General features: G+C 44.0%; 1 protein-coding gene across 1 annotated transcript; it reads left to right on the top strand.

Moving 5' to 3' along the window:
• The first annotated feature begins 5,310 nt into the window (after positions 1 to 5,310).
• LOC144599248 (E3 ubiquitin-protein ligase DDB_G0292642-like) lies at positions 5,311 to 12,722 on the top strand. The gene is made up of 4 exons (XM_078410007.1): positions 5,311 to 5,461; positions 6,848 to 6,945; positions 7,068 to 7,241; positions 11,543 to 12,722. The coding sequence occupies exons 1-4, from the start codon at positions 5,389 to 5,391 to the stop codon at positions 12,089 to 12,091; spliced, it is 894 nt and encodes a 297-aa protein (XP_078266133.1). The 5' UTR covers positions 5,311 to 5,388; the 3' UTR covers positions 12,092 to 12,722.
• Positions 12,723 to 15,120: the final 2,398 nt, after the last annotated feature.

Below are 15,120 nucleotides of genomic sequence, written 5' to 3'. Positions count from 1 at the left end.
TGATGTGGGTTTTTTTGTTATAAAATGCACAAGCTTGGAAAAAAAGGGGAAAAAAGCTTGAATTCTTTGAATAAGCATCTGAATTTTTTTTTTGTAGAAAGTCAATTAAGATAATCTTTTCACATTGTGTAACTGATAGGAAAGATGTTGTCTACCTGGAAAGGGTGCAGAGATTTACCAGGATGTTGCCAAGATGTTGACACGAGGGCCTGAGCTATAGAGAGCAGTTGAGCAGGCTGGGTCTCTATTCCCTGGAGCACAGGAGGTTGAGGGGTGATTTTATAGATGTGCACAAAATCATGAGAGGAATAGAATGGGTGAACGCACATAGTCTCATGCGTAAGGGAATCGAGAACCAGAGGACACTGGTGTAAAGTTAGAAGGTAAAGACTTACGAGAAACCTGAGGGGTAACATTTTTACAGTGTTGTAGGTATATGGAATAAGCTGCCAGAGTGGGTAGTTGAGGCAAGTACTATCATAATGTTTAGTACACATTTAGACAGGTATATGGATAGGATAGTTTTAGAGGGATACTAGACCAAGTGGACCCGTTGGGCCCAAACCTCTCCTGCATTGGTGCAGCACCCTCTCCTACCCCTTCCCTCCCCTCCACCTCTTCCCCTTCCCCCTCTCCATCCCCCTCAACCCCCCTTATCCACCTCCCTCCCCCCACCTCCCTCCTCCCTCCCTAGGAGATTGATTTAAACTTTAAAATGTGAATAACTTAAAAATATAACACCGATTTCAATAAAACTACTTGCGGTGACGGTGAGTAAGGTGGGCCTAAAATTGTCAAGCTATCGTGTACCGTTTTGCCTGTAGTTCGATCACAAATAAACAAACGAACAAACGAGAGTGTTAGTATATAGATGTGCCAAACGCAGGTAGATAGGACATGTTGGTCGGTGTGGGCAAGTTGGGCCGAAGGGCATGGCTCCACGACTACGATAGTTCGTTGTACTGTCATATAGTTGCTAAAGAGTTGCGCGGTGCTGCATTCCTTGTAAACACGCGGAAGGCAAAAGTGAAACCTTTGTAGTTTTAAAAAAAGATTCTGCGAACTAACGAAGCGATAACAGAGCCGTCCACGGTCCGGGGTGCGGCGATGGGGAAAACATATCAAGTGTTCGTGATCGGCCTGAAAGGAAAACAAAATACTGTTGATATTGGAGAATCCGAAAATGATTTCAAAACGATGACAGTCCTAAGTTTAAAGAAGAAAGTGATGGAGAAATTGCTAACAGGTCCGTGAGTAAAATGTGCCGTCTAGCTTTAAAAAAAACCGTACTGGGATGAAATCGAGAAAGCAGTTTGTGTAATAGGGGTTGAAACATTTGGAATGGCAACATTGCATGCCATGGACTCGAAGGAAACGTGGTTGCGTGTGTGACTAATAAACGGGTGACTATAAACGGGACCAATGCTGCCTGGGTGTAAAGGCGAAGTTAGACGGTTTACCAAACAAGGCGGGCACAAGGAACTGCAGATCATGGTTTACAAATCAAAAGTGCTAGAGAACAAACTTAGCTGGACAGGCAGCATCTCCATAATGGACAAGCCACGTTTCGAGTCGGGACCCTTCTTCAGACTGGTTGTTGCTGGGGATAGGAAGCTAAAAAATAGGTGTGGAATGAATGGGTGGATGGATGGGTGTGGGGGGTAGACAAAGCCTGGCAAGTGATCGGTGGAAAGGCATTCAGGATGGACTTGAGACAGTGTTCTTTTCTTCTCCCCCCCCCCCCCCCCCCTCTCTTTCTGCAGAGATCGGAAACACAAGTGACCTCCGCCTGCTTTTTTCCAATGAGGAACTGAAAGACGAGAAAACGTTGGCTGTTTACGGGATCCAGGACAGATCCACAATACTCGTCGTAGTGAGACTGGTTGGGGGGGGGATGAACAGCGAGTGAGATTCTCACCCGTGAAGAAATCGTGTGGAAATGAAAATTCTAGGCAATGAACCGCGATGATCCCCATCTCGATGATCCGAAAATGGCATCACAACGATAATCTTAACAACCATACAAATTATGCTATCCAAAGTACTTTAGAATTTCTTTCAATATGGGGGGTTAACTATTGGTAACGATTTATGCAGAAGAGCTTTAACTTTTCACCTGTTGTTCTATACACTGTATTCTCATCTGTAAATCAATCCTGCATTGTCTCAATACTTTATTTGTATCGTCACTGGAATAGTCTTTGTATTTTCCCAAATGCACTGCTTATCAAGTAACCACAACGAGGCAGTTTTTGTTTGCATGGTCTTTGCTCAAAACTTTATTTTCCTTTATCCTTTATGAATAAATATTTTAAATGTGTGCAGTGTTGTTAGACAAGTACACGATTGGTGTTTAAGATGGGAGGTGAAAATATTGGAGAACTAAATGTGGAAAGATGACCAGTGAAGGCAAACATGCCAAATAACTTCATCGCCATTGTTCAGGGAACTATGCACTTCTACCCCTAGCCCTTTCAGTTCTACAACATTTTCCAGGCGCCTGACATTTGTTGTGCAAGTCTTGCCATGGTTCAACTTACCAAAATGCAACATGTTGCACTTGTCTGAGTTCTATTCTATCCCCATTCCTTGGCTCACTTTCTCAGTTGTTCCAGATTGTAATCGTAAATAACCTTTTTTACTCTCCACTCTATCACCAATGTTGGCATTGGTCATCAACTTTGCCCAGTTCACTGTAAGGCAACAATGCAGGAACTACTGCCATTAATTGCTCCAATATATACCACTAGTCTCATAAAGATAAGAAGGGAGTTTATTATTCTATATTTTGATGTTTATTTATCATGAACATTTAGTCATTGTATCCAGATCCTGCTCTGATTCCTAGTCAATCCACACATGAGATTTTACTTGCCATAGTACTAAGAACATTAAAGTAATAGTAGTAAAACCACAAACAATTTCACTTATTCATAAAGGCTATATTTCTGCCCACATATTTTTCTTGTTATTTTCAGAAAATTGTATCACATCTTGTTATCATTTTACTGTTGGTCAAGTGAAATAATAAAATAAAATAACTGTCATCTTTTCCATTGATTCCCTTACATTAAATATGTGTGTAGTTCAGTTACCCTTACTCTTCAATCTTAGGCAGATGATGGATTTGGCAAAAGTGAAACCCTTATTCTCTGCGCTCAGTCATGTTCTACGGTTCTTTCTGTCATAAGGCGAAATGGCCCAAAATTAAGTTAAACAGAGCATACGTTCAATGTGACTAGTCATCTGACAACACACAAACACAAGCAAATAGGAGCAAGAGTAAATCACCCTAAACCTGCCACACAATGCAATATGATCATGGTTGGTGACTTCATTTTCACTTCTGTGCCCATTCCCTATAACACCTAGGGGCGACGGTGGTGCAACGGTAGAGTTGCTGCCTTACAGTGGCCAGAGCCAGAATAGTCAGGTTCGATCCTGACTGCGGGTGCTGTCTGTACAGAGTATGTACGTCCTCCCCGTGAACTGCGTGGGCTTTCGCCCTGATCTCCGGTTTCCTCCAGGAAATACCAGGAGAATGAAGGAGACCATGAGAACTTTTCTAAAGAGATATATAGGGCTTCGGATAAACATAAGAGCAAAAGCATTTCTGTCCCAGAATTAACGGGACAGAAAGCTCACGAAGGAATAGAAGAGAATGGCCAAGTGTAATAGGAATCGATGTGGAAGCTGAGATGAGCAAAGGATTCGAAGTACTATATATGAATGCGCGAAGTATAAGAAGTAAAGTGGATGAGCTTGAGGCTCAGTTAGAGATTGGTAGGTATGACATTGTGGTGATGACAGAGATGTGGCTGCAGAAGGATCAGGACTGGGAACTGAATATTCAGGGTTCTACGTCCTATAGAAAGGACAGGCAGGTGGGCAGAGAAGGTGGGGCAGCTCTGTTGGTGAGGGATGGAATTCAGTCAAAATAAATTCACATTTTTAATGTCTCAATTTTTGCACAGCTTAACATAGAGACTGGAGTGAGACTGATTTGACTGATAACACAGTCACATAAAGGTTAATTCATACCGCTCAGGAACACACCCTTCAGCCCACTCTGCACATGCCATTAAATGTGCATCTATCTTTCCTAAGCTAAACACAAAATGGTGGTGGAATTCAGCAGGTAAGGCAGCATCTTTGAAGGTGACGTCAAAAGTGAGATGGGGGCGAGTTAAAAGCCTAGCAAGTGATAGGTAGGCAGACATAGGGAGAGAGAAAGAGAGAGAGAAAGAAAGAGAAAGAAAGAGAGAAAGAAAGAAAGAAAGATATAAAGAGATAAAGAAAGAAAGATATAAAGAGATAAAGAAAAAGACACCTGATGTCACAGGAGTTTCAATAGACGTCTCTCCCTCCAAGAGAACTCGCTGGTGTCTCCTTGTCAAAAAGATCTCAATCCATTTTAAGAGGTTACCGTCTATTCCTACATGGTTGAGCTTGTACGGGAGCAGCTTTTGGGGAACCTTATCAAAAGCCTTACTGGTCTAATATAATCAGGTCAGTCTGACCCTTGTTCTCGAGTGACTTGGCTAGATGATCGATGAGTCCCGCCAGTTGGGTTTCACATGATCGACCCTGTCTAAAGCCATGTTGGTGGTTTACTAGTACCCTGTGGAAGTCAATATGGTCCATAATATGTGGGTGGATTATATGTTTGAGAATCTTGCATGGTATGGAGTTCAGTGAAACTGGGCGATAGTTTGTAGGATTTATCCTATCTCCTTTTTTATAGATGGGGACAATGTTAGTATTCAGCCAATCTTCTGGGAGTTCACTATACACAGACTTCTGAAAAATCTTCTGAAAGACTGGAGCTAAGCTTGCTGCACAATTCTTTAAAACTCTGGCTGGTATCTGGTCTGGCCCTGATGCCCTTCTTTGGTTTTGTTTCTTCCAATAATATCTGCACCCCGTTCGTTGTTACCATAAGTCTGCAATGTCTTGTTTCCTTGTTTCTACGGGGTGGCGGGGGAATGAGAGTGGGGGAGGAGGGTGGGTGTTGAGGCAGAGGAAAGAGAGAGGGAGAAGGGGGCTGTTACTCAAAATTGCAGAATGCAGTGTTCATACAGTTGCCACCCCGGTGAATGGTGGATCCGGTGGTGGGGTGGAGGTGGGGGGGAGGGGGGGGGGGGGTGTTGTGATGTTTCTCGGCACACGAGTCTTGCTTATAATAAAGTGAAAGTGAAACGTCTACAGATTGGAACAACAACAGTGGCAAAACACCCCTTCCGTTTTTGATGGGATTGGTTAGAAGGTTCGCACTTTATTTCATTTGTTTGCAGCAAACATCAGTCGGGTGTTTGACTTTGGACAGAGTCGTCAACAGGCTACCGAAATCTTTGGACACATTCGTTGGGACTGAGCGCCCGGGGAAGGATGACAGAGGAAAAGCGCTATGACCCTAATGACAGCACCCTGAAATTTGTGCAGAGAAGGGACGAGATCACAGGTTGGTTTTTTTAAAGCCATTGGTTTATATATTTTCTTTGCAGACGTTTCCTGGCCAGCTGAGCATTTCAAGCATCTTCCGTCTGAATGTTTGAATTCAGCCGAGGTCGGTGGCAAAACAATCAACATGAGAGGCAAGCGAGAGAGAAGTTCAGGGCCACAGTGGAATAAAGAGGAGACACAAGGAACTGCAGATGCTAGAATTTGGAGAGATAAGGAGATGGGACCGTACAGCTTGTATAGACCCGACGGGCCGAAAGGCTCCTCAATTAATGTTTCCACAGTCGAATCTGAGATAGAAAAAGCTCCAGTTGTATTATTTGCAGTTTTTATACTTGAACAAAATTATGTTAGGAATGCTGAAGGTTTATATTAGTTTGTTATGATTTGTGGTAATAATGGTAATGATATATTTGTTGGTAATGATTTGTTTGTGGTAAAAGTTTTTTTTAAATTGTTTTAGTGGGGAAAAACAGCACAGAGCCACATATACCGAAAGAAGGGGGGGGGGGGGGGGATTCTACGAAAACTAATGAACTTATCAACGCTTTCTTGGGACGTGGGAGGTAACCCGTGTGGCCACAGGGAGAATGTGCCAATGCAGACAAATAGCAAAATCGGGGAAGGGGGGAGGGGGGGATGAGATTGGGCTGGTTTAAGTCTGAGATACCAGCGCCAGGGCAGTACAGATCCAGAACATTGCTTTGTCCCCAGTGATGTAGTTCATTTTGGACTCGGTCAGTACCTACCCAGCCATTGGGAATATTCTATGACTCTCCTGTCCCTTTACATTCCAGATGGATTAAGGGGAGTGCGATGTGTCATTTGCTGCAAATATCCAGTCTCCTGTGCTTGATCTGGCTAGTCCAGATTCAGTTTCTAATTAATGTTCAAACTCCCAAAATACTGACGAAAAACACAGTGTCAGCAATGCATTTGCACGGTCAATCTCTATCGTGTTGGATCCCCTCGTTGTCAGGCACTTCTGTGGTTTGAAAGCTATCTGCCACTTTTCGGCCCAAATCTAACATTGTTCTAAATCTAACATTTTCTGCAGATGGGACATTCTGGTTCGATATGTGAGATAAGAAAAGGGAGCCGCCGGTGGAACTTGGCGAGTCAGGCTGCATCTGTGGAGGGAAATAGGCACTCGACGTTGTCGAGAATCTTTTAGGAAGGTTGTTTATTTCCCTCCACAGATGCTGCCCGATCTGCTGAGTTTCTCCAGGGGGAGAGAGTTTGATGATTGGCTTTGCCCTTCTTTTGGAAACAAGACACACTGGGACAATTTTCTACATTTATGGAGAGTTTACATTATATTTTTATGTCAGAATTTTCTTGTTAGAAAAGTTATGCCAGAACCCTAACAAAAAGATCTCTTTTGCAGGGGATGATGACCCAAATGTTCTCAGAGTGGAGATGTCCTGTGGACATGCAGTGGACCCCACATCACTTACCGGATGGTGTCGTAGCCTGATAGATAGTGTAAGTATTTCTGGCAATCAGTTTTGATGCGCTTTTCATTCATTTTAACTCTTGCATGGCCTTGCATCTAAGCAAATGTTAACATTGGTGTTTTCCTTTGCAACGCCCAATACTTATTTTAGGGTCATTCCACATTCCACTGCCCTGCTGCAAAGGATGGAACGAAAGAAAAGTGCAACAAGGAATGGCCCTATTTGGAGGTCCGCAGGCATGCGTTGCTGACTGATGAGGAACAGAAGTATTTTGAAGAGAAGGTTGCCTTACTTGCTGCATCAAAGTACTGTGAATTCAGCACGGTAATTCAGCACCTTACTTATAATAATAATAATAATAATAATATTCATTTATTGTCATTGCAACGAGTACAACAAAATTAAAAAATGGCCAATCCTGACGGTGCGTACAAACATATATGCAATAAATGCAAAAACAAATAAATACAGTTATATTAAGTACAAAGATTTTTTAACAGTGTTGCGTAGTGCAGAAGGTAGTGTTCAGTTCTCGTATGGCCCTGGGGTAAAAACTGTTCTTAAGTCTGTTTGTTCGGGATTTGATCGACCTGAAACGTCGACCAGAGGGCAGATGAACAAACAGACGGTGGCCGGGGTGGGATGGATCTTTTATTATTTTGCCTGCTCTACTGAGGCAGCGTAGGCTGAACAGGTGCTCCAGGGAGGGCAGTGAGCAGCCGATGATCTTCTGGGCCGTTGTGATGACCCTCTGAAGGGCCTTCCTGTCCTTTTCTGAGCAGCTGGCATACCATGTGGTTATACAGTATGCCAGCACACGCTCGATGGAGCAGCGATAGAAGGACATCATGAGCTTCTCCTGCAGGTTGGTTTTCCTGAGGATCCTCAGGAAGTGGAGTCTCTGCTGTGCCTTCTTTACTGTGGTGATGGTGTTGGTAGACCAGGTAAGATCCTCTGCGATGTGCGTACCCAGGAACCTGAAAGCGGGTACCCTTTCCACACAGACCCCATTGATGTAGAGTGGGTCGTATTCTACACTGGTTTTCCTGAAGTCAATTATAAGTTCCTTTGTTTTGGAGGAGTTCAGGACAAGATTGTTCACTGAACACCATGCTGCCAGCCTTTGGATTTCATCCCTATAGGCTGTCTCATCTCCTTCTGAGATGAGTCCAACCACAGTCGTGTCATCCGCGAACTTGATGATGGTGTTGGTGGGATGGGTGGGGGCGCAGTCGTGAGTGTAGAGGGAGAGTGTAGATGGGGCTCAACACACAGCCCTGTGGTGAGCCGGTGCTCAGTGTAATGGTGGAGGAGAGGTGAGGGCCTATTTTGACGGTCTGGGGGCGGTTGGTCAGGAAGTCCTTGATCCATTGGCAGATGGTTTGGGAAAATCCAAGGTCAGAAAGTTTGGTGACCAGTCTGCTCGGGATGACCGTGTTAAAGGCAGAGCTGAAGTCGAGGAAGAGCATCCTCACATAGCTCCCCTGGTGTTCAAGGTGGGTCAGTGCAGTGTGAAGAGCAGTGTCGATGGCATCCCCTGTAGACCTATTTGCTCTGTAGGCAAACTGGTGTGGGTCGAAGGTGGGTGGGAGGCTGGCTTTGATGTGCTGCAGGACCAGTCTCTCGAAGCACTTTGTGATGACCGGTGTGAGTGCTACCGGACGGTAGTCGTTAAGGCCGCTGATGACAGACTTTTTCGGCAGTGGGATGATTGTGGCGGACTTCAGGCAGGGAGGGATGGTGGATTTTAAAAGGGACAATAGACAATAGACAATAGACAATAGACAATAGGTGCAGGAGTAGGCCATTCAGCCCTTCGAGCCAGCACCGCCATTCAATGCGATCATGGCTGATCACTATCAATCAGTACCCCGTTCCTGCCTTCTCCCCATACCCCCTCACTCCGCTATCCTTAAGTGACAGGTTGAAGATTTTTGTGAAGACCTCAGATAATTGGTCTGCACATTCCCTCAGCACTCTGCCCGTCACACCATCGGGGCCTGCAGCTTTCCTGGGATTCACTGCTCTGAGCACGCGCTTAACATCATACTCCTGCACAGTGAAGGTGTTGCTGTCAGGTGCTGGAGAGGGTGTTATGTCTGCCACTGCAGCTTTCACCTCGAAACGAGCAAAGAAACAGTTAAGTTCCTCTGCCAGCGAGGCGTCGCCGTCGGCAGTCGTGCGGTTGCTGGTCTTGTAGTTGGTGATGTGCTGGATGCCTTGCCATACCCGCCGTGGGTCATTGTTGGTAAAGTGGTCCTCAATCTTCCTCTTGTAGGACGCTTTGGCATCCTTGATGCCTCTCTTCAGGTTGGTTCTAGCAGCACTGTATAGAGCTCTATCACTAGACCTGAAGGCGGTGTTACGGTCCTTGAGGAGAGACCTGACATCCTTTGTCATCCAGGGCTTCTGATTGGGATACAACCGGATACGTTTGTCGACGGTGACGTTGTCAACACAGTTTTGGATGTAGCAGAGTACAGTTGATGTATACTCCTCTAAGTCCTGATCCTCAAAAATATCCCAGTTGGTCCTTTCGAAGCAATCCTGCAGCTGCGAGGAAGCTCCTTCAGGCCATGTCTTAACAGTCTTTATGGTGACTGGAGCTTTCCTCCTGAGTGGGGTGTATGCTGGAGTTAAGAATATGGACAGGTGATCTGACTGCCCCAGGTGTGGTAGTGGTGCTGACCTGAAACCCTTCTTAATATTTGAATAAACCTTGTCTAGTGTGTTTTTCCCCCTGGTAGCACATCTTATGTGTTGTTCAAGTTTCGGGAGAACTGACTTTAGGTCTGCATGATTGAAGTCCCCGGCTATGATGTGGGCTGCTTCTGGATATGTGCTCTGTTGTGAGTTTATTGCACCGAGCAGGTAGCCTAAAGCTGTGCTAGCGTTAGCATTCGGTGGGATGTAGACTGCTGTTACTATAACCCCTGTAAATTCACGAGGAAGGTAAAAAGGCCTGCATTTAACTGTTAGGAACTCCAGATCAGGAGAACAATGGCTATCCGTGATTTGGATGTTAGTGCACCAGTTGTTGTGCACGTAAATGCATAACCCCCCCCCCCCCCCCTTGCTCTTACCGGAGTCGATGTTTCTGTCCCAACGAAACGCTGTACGCCCGGCTAGCTCAATGGCTCTGTCTGGGATAAGTGGATGAAGCCATGTCTCTGTTACTAAGAGAATGCAACAGTCCTCCACGAGTTTGTTTGCTGATATCTGTAGTTTTAGTTCGTCCATTTTGTTGATGATGGATCTGGCGTTGGTGAGAAACATGCTGGGTAGCGGTGGTTTGTGTGGCTGTCTCTTTAGCTTGGCAAGTATACCGGACCGGCGTCCTCGCTTTTGCTTCCTGTTTCTCCTCCGCCTGCGACGCCTGTTTGCGCCGACAACTATCCACGGAGCGCCCGGTGTCCTGGCTATCTCTTCCGGTATATTTTGCGGGTGTGGAAATTCGCGCATAAGGTCCCGATTGCACTGGAATCCTATGATCAGAAGATCCTTGCGGTTGTAAGTAGGATTTGCCTGATTTGACTGATTTGCATGACTAAAATTGACTAACAGACATAACACAGATAACACACATAAAACGCACCGAAAGGGAGAGCTGTGAGCCACTGCGTCCGTGCGCGCCGCCATCTTGCCGCTATCTATCATAATAACTGGTAACAAAAATCATAACAGGAATTGAGAAAATCCAAATTGGCAAGATGGAAATGGGCATAGGCAATCACAAGTTCATCATTTCTAGGAGCAGAATTAGGCCATTTGGCCCATCAAGTCTACTCCGCCATTCAATCATGGCTGATCTATGTTTCCCTCTCAACCCCATTCTCCTGCTTTCTCATAACCCTTGACACCCTTATCAAATAAGAATCTCTCAATCTCCGCCTTAAAAATATCCAATGATTTGGCCTCCACAGGCATCTGTGGCAATGATTTCCACAGGTCGAGTCTGAAGAAGGGTCTCGACCCGAAACGTCATCCATTCCTTCTATCCAGAGTTGCTGTCTGTCCTGCTGAGTTACTCCAGCATTTTGTGCCGATATTCAATTTTGGTGATAGCTTTGAAGCCAGCAGGTCTGCTTACAGTGGGGAGGGAGGGGTGTGGGTGAGTGACAGGGTCCGATGGCTCACCCTTGCTGTAGGATTAATCGCAGCATGATTAGGGAACAGCTCCATCCAAAACTGCAAGAAATTGCATAGAAATGTGGCTGCATTTGGCCTGTACCCCTCTAAACCTTTCCTATCCATGTACCTGTCCAAGTAACTTTTAAATGCTGTTATAGTACCAGCCTAAACTATTTCAAAGTGTAAAGTGTTTTGACATGAAAAAGCATATGTTTTTCAGTAGATAGACACAAAATGCTGGAGTAACGCAGCGGGTCAAGCAGCAACTATGGAGAGAAGGAATGAGTGACATTTTGGGTCGAGACTCTTCAACGACTGATGAAGGGTCTCGACCCAAAATGTTACCCATTCCTTCTCTCCAGAGATGCCGCCTGTCCCATTGAGTTACTCCAGCATTTTGTGTCTATCTTTGGTATAAACCAGCATCTGCATACATATTCCTCCCCATACATATTTTATTTCAGTGTTCATTTCATTGTTCTGTCTTTCTTCAGTGCCCTGGATGTCAGAATTATATAGAGCGAAAAGACCTGACAAATCTTTCAGTGAGATGTTCGATTTGTACAGCGCAAAAAGGAAAATGCTACGAATTTTGCTGGCAATGTTCGAAGCAATGGAAGGGCCGAGCACCTCGATCTGATCGATGTGACAATGAAGGATGCACAAACATTCAGCAGGACACCCTTAAGAACTGCGACATGAAAACTTTATCCTACAGTAAAATCCAATGCCCGAAAATCCGTGCTTGTCCCACATGTGGGATTACTATAGAGCATAAAGATCTGTGCAAGTATATCCAGTGCATCAGGTGTCATGTGGAATTTTGCTTTGCTTGCCTTAAGACCAAAGCAGTTTGTGAAGGATCATCTAGCTACTCTGCTATTTGTGCTAATCCTGTGGCCCCGAGGCAAACAAGTATTCCCACGTGGAATCACACTCCAAATACAACTATTCCTGAGTTGAATCACATGCGGATATCCTCACAAGATGATGATCATCATCATTCTACCAATAATGAGAATTCATCATGTCCAATTTTGTAAAACAGGAATCTGATTGCGCAAAAAAAAGAGGCTTTGCTATTAAGCAAAATGTTTATCATTGTTGACCTTATTTTGAAGATACAAATTGCTTATACTGCTAAAAGATTGATTTTGTTTGGCAATGACACAATATGACATCCCGCAACAAAATATGATCACATCAATTGTAATTTCATTTTGCATCCATAATATGTTAACTCTGAATTAATGTAGTATTTAATCTGAATATCTGTTTAAATTCAAGGTAACATCAAACCCAACTCATATTTCATTATGAATGTGGGTGAAACTTTAAATCCCTGGGGTGATGGTTTGAACAACTAAGGGTGTATTATTTTGAACTTTTTATTTTGAAATTTACTTCTTAAATATGTGAATGAATTATGCAAAATTTATTTCATTGTTTTTTTTCTGTCAATTTAAAGATTTAATTTCACATTTTATGAATCAATTTGAAAGAATGGACAGGAAATCATTGTTTAAATATTGATAAATCAGCTGTATGTGCATGGTTTAACTTGTAGAATGCATACTTGTATTGGTCTGTGTGGCTCGGACAGCGTTTTTCTTTTAAGTTTATCACTTCATTCATGTTATACCAACTCTTTAATGTTTGATTTCTTCAAATAAAATGACTAGACATTTGGCACAAGAATTCTGCATGGTTTATTGAAAATGTACAAAATGTCTATCATGACACACAAGTAAATGGGCAAGAATTAGATGTGAAATAATTAGAAGCTATTTCCAAAATGCAATACTTACCTGAGAAAAATAAGTCAGGTTATTTTATGTATTACTTTCTTTTGATGCTGTTTTCAACCAGCATTCGGCAGACCTCTACAATGTCTGTGGAAGTCGCAGAAAGGTCACGATCTTCATATGCAAAGTACACAGAAACATGCATGAGACATTTAAATTGGGAGCAGATGTAGCCCATCGATCTGCTCCACTACTAAAGACTGGTTGATTTGATTGTAAACACATTTCCATCTATTTCCAGTAAACTTTCACTCCTTCACTATTGAAGAATCTTTCAACCACTGCTATAAAAAATATATAAAGACTCCACTTCCACTACTCTTTGGGGAAACATTTCAAAGACTGGCAACCATCTACTAGAAAAATAAAACAACATCTTCTGACTTCTTATATATATTCATTTTTGGGATCTGACTCTTGCTGGTAAAGCCTGCATTTATCGCCCAGCCCTCTTTGTCCTTAGAATGTGATGGTGGGCTGCCTTCTTTAACAAATCCAGTCTTTCTGGTGAAAACACTCCCCAGTGTGATCGGGTAGGCAGTTCCAGGACTTAGAATCAGCAACAATGAAGGACCAGCAACTTATTTTTGAGTCAGCGTGGAGCATAACATGGAAGGGAGGGGAGAGTGAGGCCACACACAATTTGACCTTGTCCTTACTTGGACAGAGAAAACATGGGTTTGAAAAGTCCTCTTTGGAGTCGCCTAGGTGAGTAACTGCAGCATGGTTATTGTACACGGGTGGTGGTGGAAGTACAGGCAAACCCACGTTACTGAGGGAGGAAGGTGATGCCTTCCAGGAAAACAGTCCGTACCATGATTTTCTGTAACCCCAAGCTATGATGGCTGTATATGCATCAAGAAGCACGTTGAAAAAAGTGACTTTTGTGTTGACTCATTTTTAGATATTGGAATGTTAAAGTTCGTTTTCTCTAGACAAACAACAATGCAACAAAGTTAGTGGTAAAACAGTAAAGTCTTTATTATGCCAGGCGGTCAGAGGTCAGGTGGGGAGGTCAGCACCAGGTGTCTTCAGATACCAAAGCTCACCTCGTGTCCCAGTCTCCAAAACAAAGGACAAAACGGTATAGATATATCGTTTTCTTATCAGTGAATGAGGTGACACCACTCACATCATGCCCACACAAGGTAGCAATGGAAATAAGACCATGTCCATATAAGGTATTAAAAAGTCATCAGTAGGTCAGTTTTTTTTCGTAATAAAGCAATCTCAGCTTATTCTTATTATTCTTTTTTAGCAAATCCAACCAAAGGTCATTTTTTTCCCTTAATAATACAATCTCAGTTTATTTCTTTTTTCAGCAAAGCCAACTAAAGGTCACTTGTTTTTTGTTTGTGGTACATGTTGTACTTCTCAAGGTTAGACACAGCTTAGTTTCTGCTTAGTTGAGCAATTTACAGGGGCTCACATTGTCGACCTCCCCGTGGTGAGCCCTGCCAACTGACCCTCAGTCAGGCGAACGACAACAAACAGAGACAGCAGAAGCAGCTTCATAACTTCTGCTGCCTCAAACGCAAGATGAAGAAGAAGCAATTTACAATGTGCAAGAAGAAGCAGGCAACCATTTTGTGACCTGTTTCTTTTGTAAATACTTAAACTCTTTCAATGGTAACCAAGCCTTCTCCAATCTATCAGGGAGCAGCAAACTGTTGTTCTAGACCAAGTGGACCCATTGGGCCCAAACCTTCCTGCATTAGTGCAGAACCCTCTCCTCCCCCCTCCCCCTCTCCTCCCCCTTCCCTCCCCCTTCCCTCCCCCCTCCTCCCCTCCCTCTCGCCCCTCCTCACCCTCCTTTGCCTCCCTCGTCTCCCCTCTCTTGCATTGGTGCAGCACCCTCTCCTCCCCTTCCCCCCTCCCTCCCTCCTGCCCCTCCCTCGCCTCCCCTCCCTCTTCCCCCCTTCCCCTCTCCCCCACTCCATCCCCCTCAAACCCCCTTATCCACCCTCCCCCTAGGAGATAGATTTAAACTTTAAAATGTGAATAACTTTAACACTATAACACCGATTTCAATGAAACTTCTTCCATTAGCACCAAAGGGACGATGGTGAGTAGGGTGGGCCTGAAATTGTTGTGCTACCGCGCTATGGCTGTATTTCAGGAACAAACAAAGAAACAAACGAGAACTTTAATATATAGATGGCAGTGATCAGCACGGGTTCCCAATGCTAGCAAGCTGAGAGTTATGCTACATGCACAAGGTTATATTTAAACTTGCAAAGCTCACAGATATCAGTGGAGGTAAATAA

Source organism: Rhinoraja longicauda, chromosome 13, assembly GCF_053455715.1.
Source record: "Rhinoraja longicauda isolate Sanriku21f chromosome 13, sRhiLon1.1, whole genome shotgun sequence".
Classification (NCBI taxonomy): Eukaryota; Metazoa; Chordata; class Chondrichthyes; order Rajiformes; family Arhynchobatidae; genus Rhinoraja; species Rhinoraja longicauda.
The sequence above is the reverse complement of the archived record's forward strand: the minus strand, read 5'-3'. Positions and strand labels throughout refer to the sequence as shown.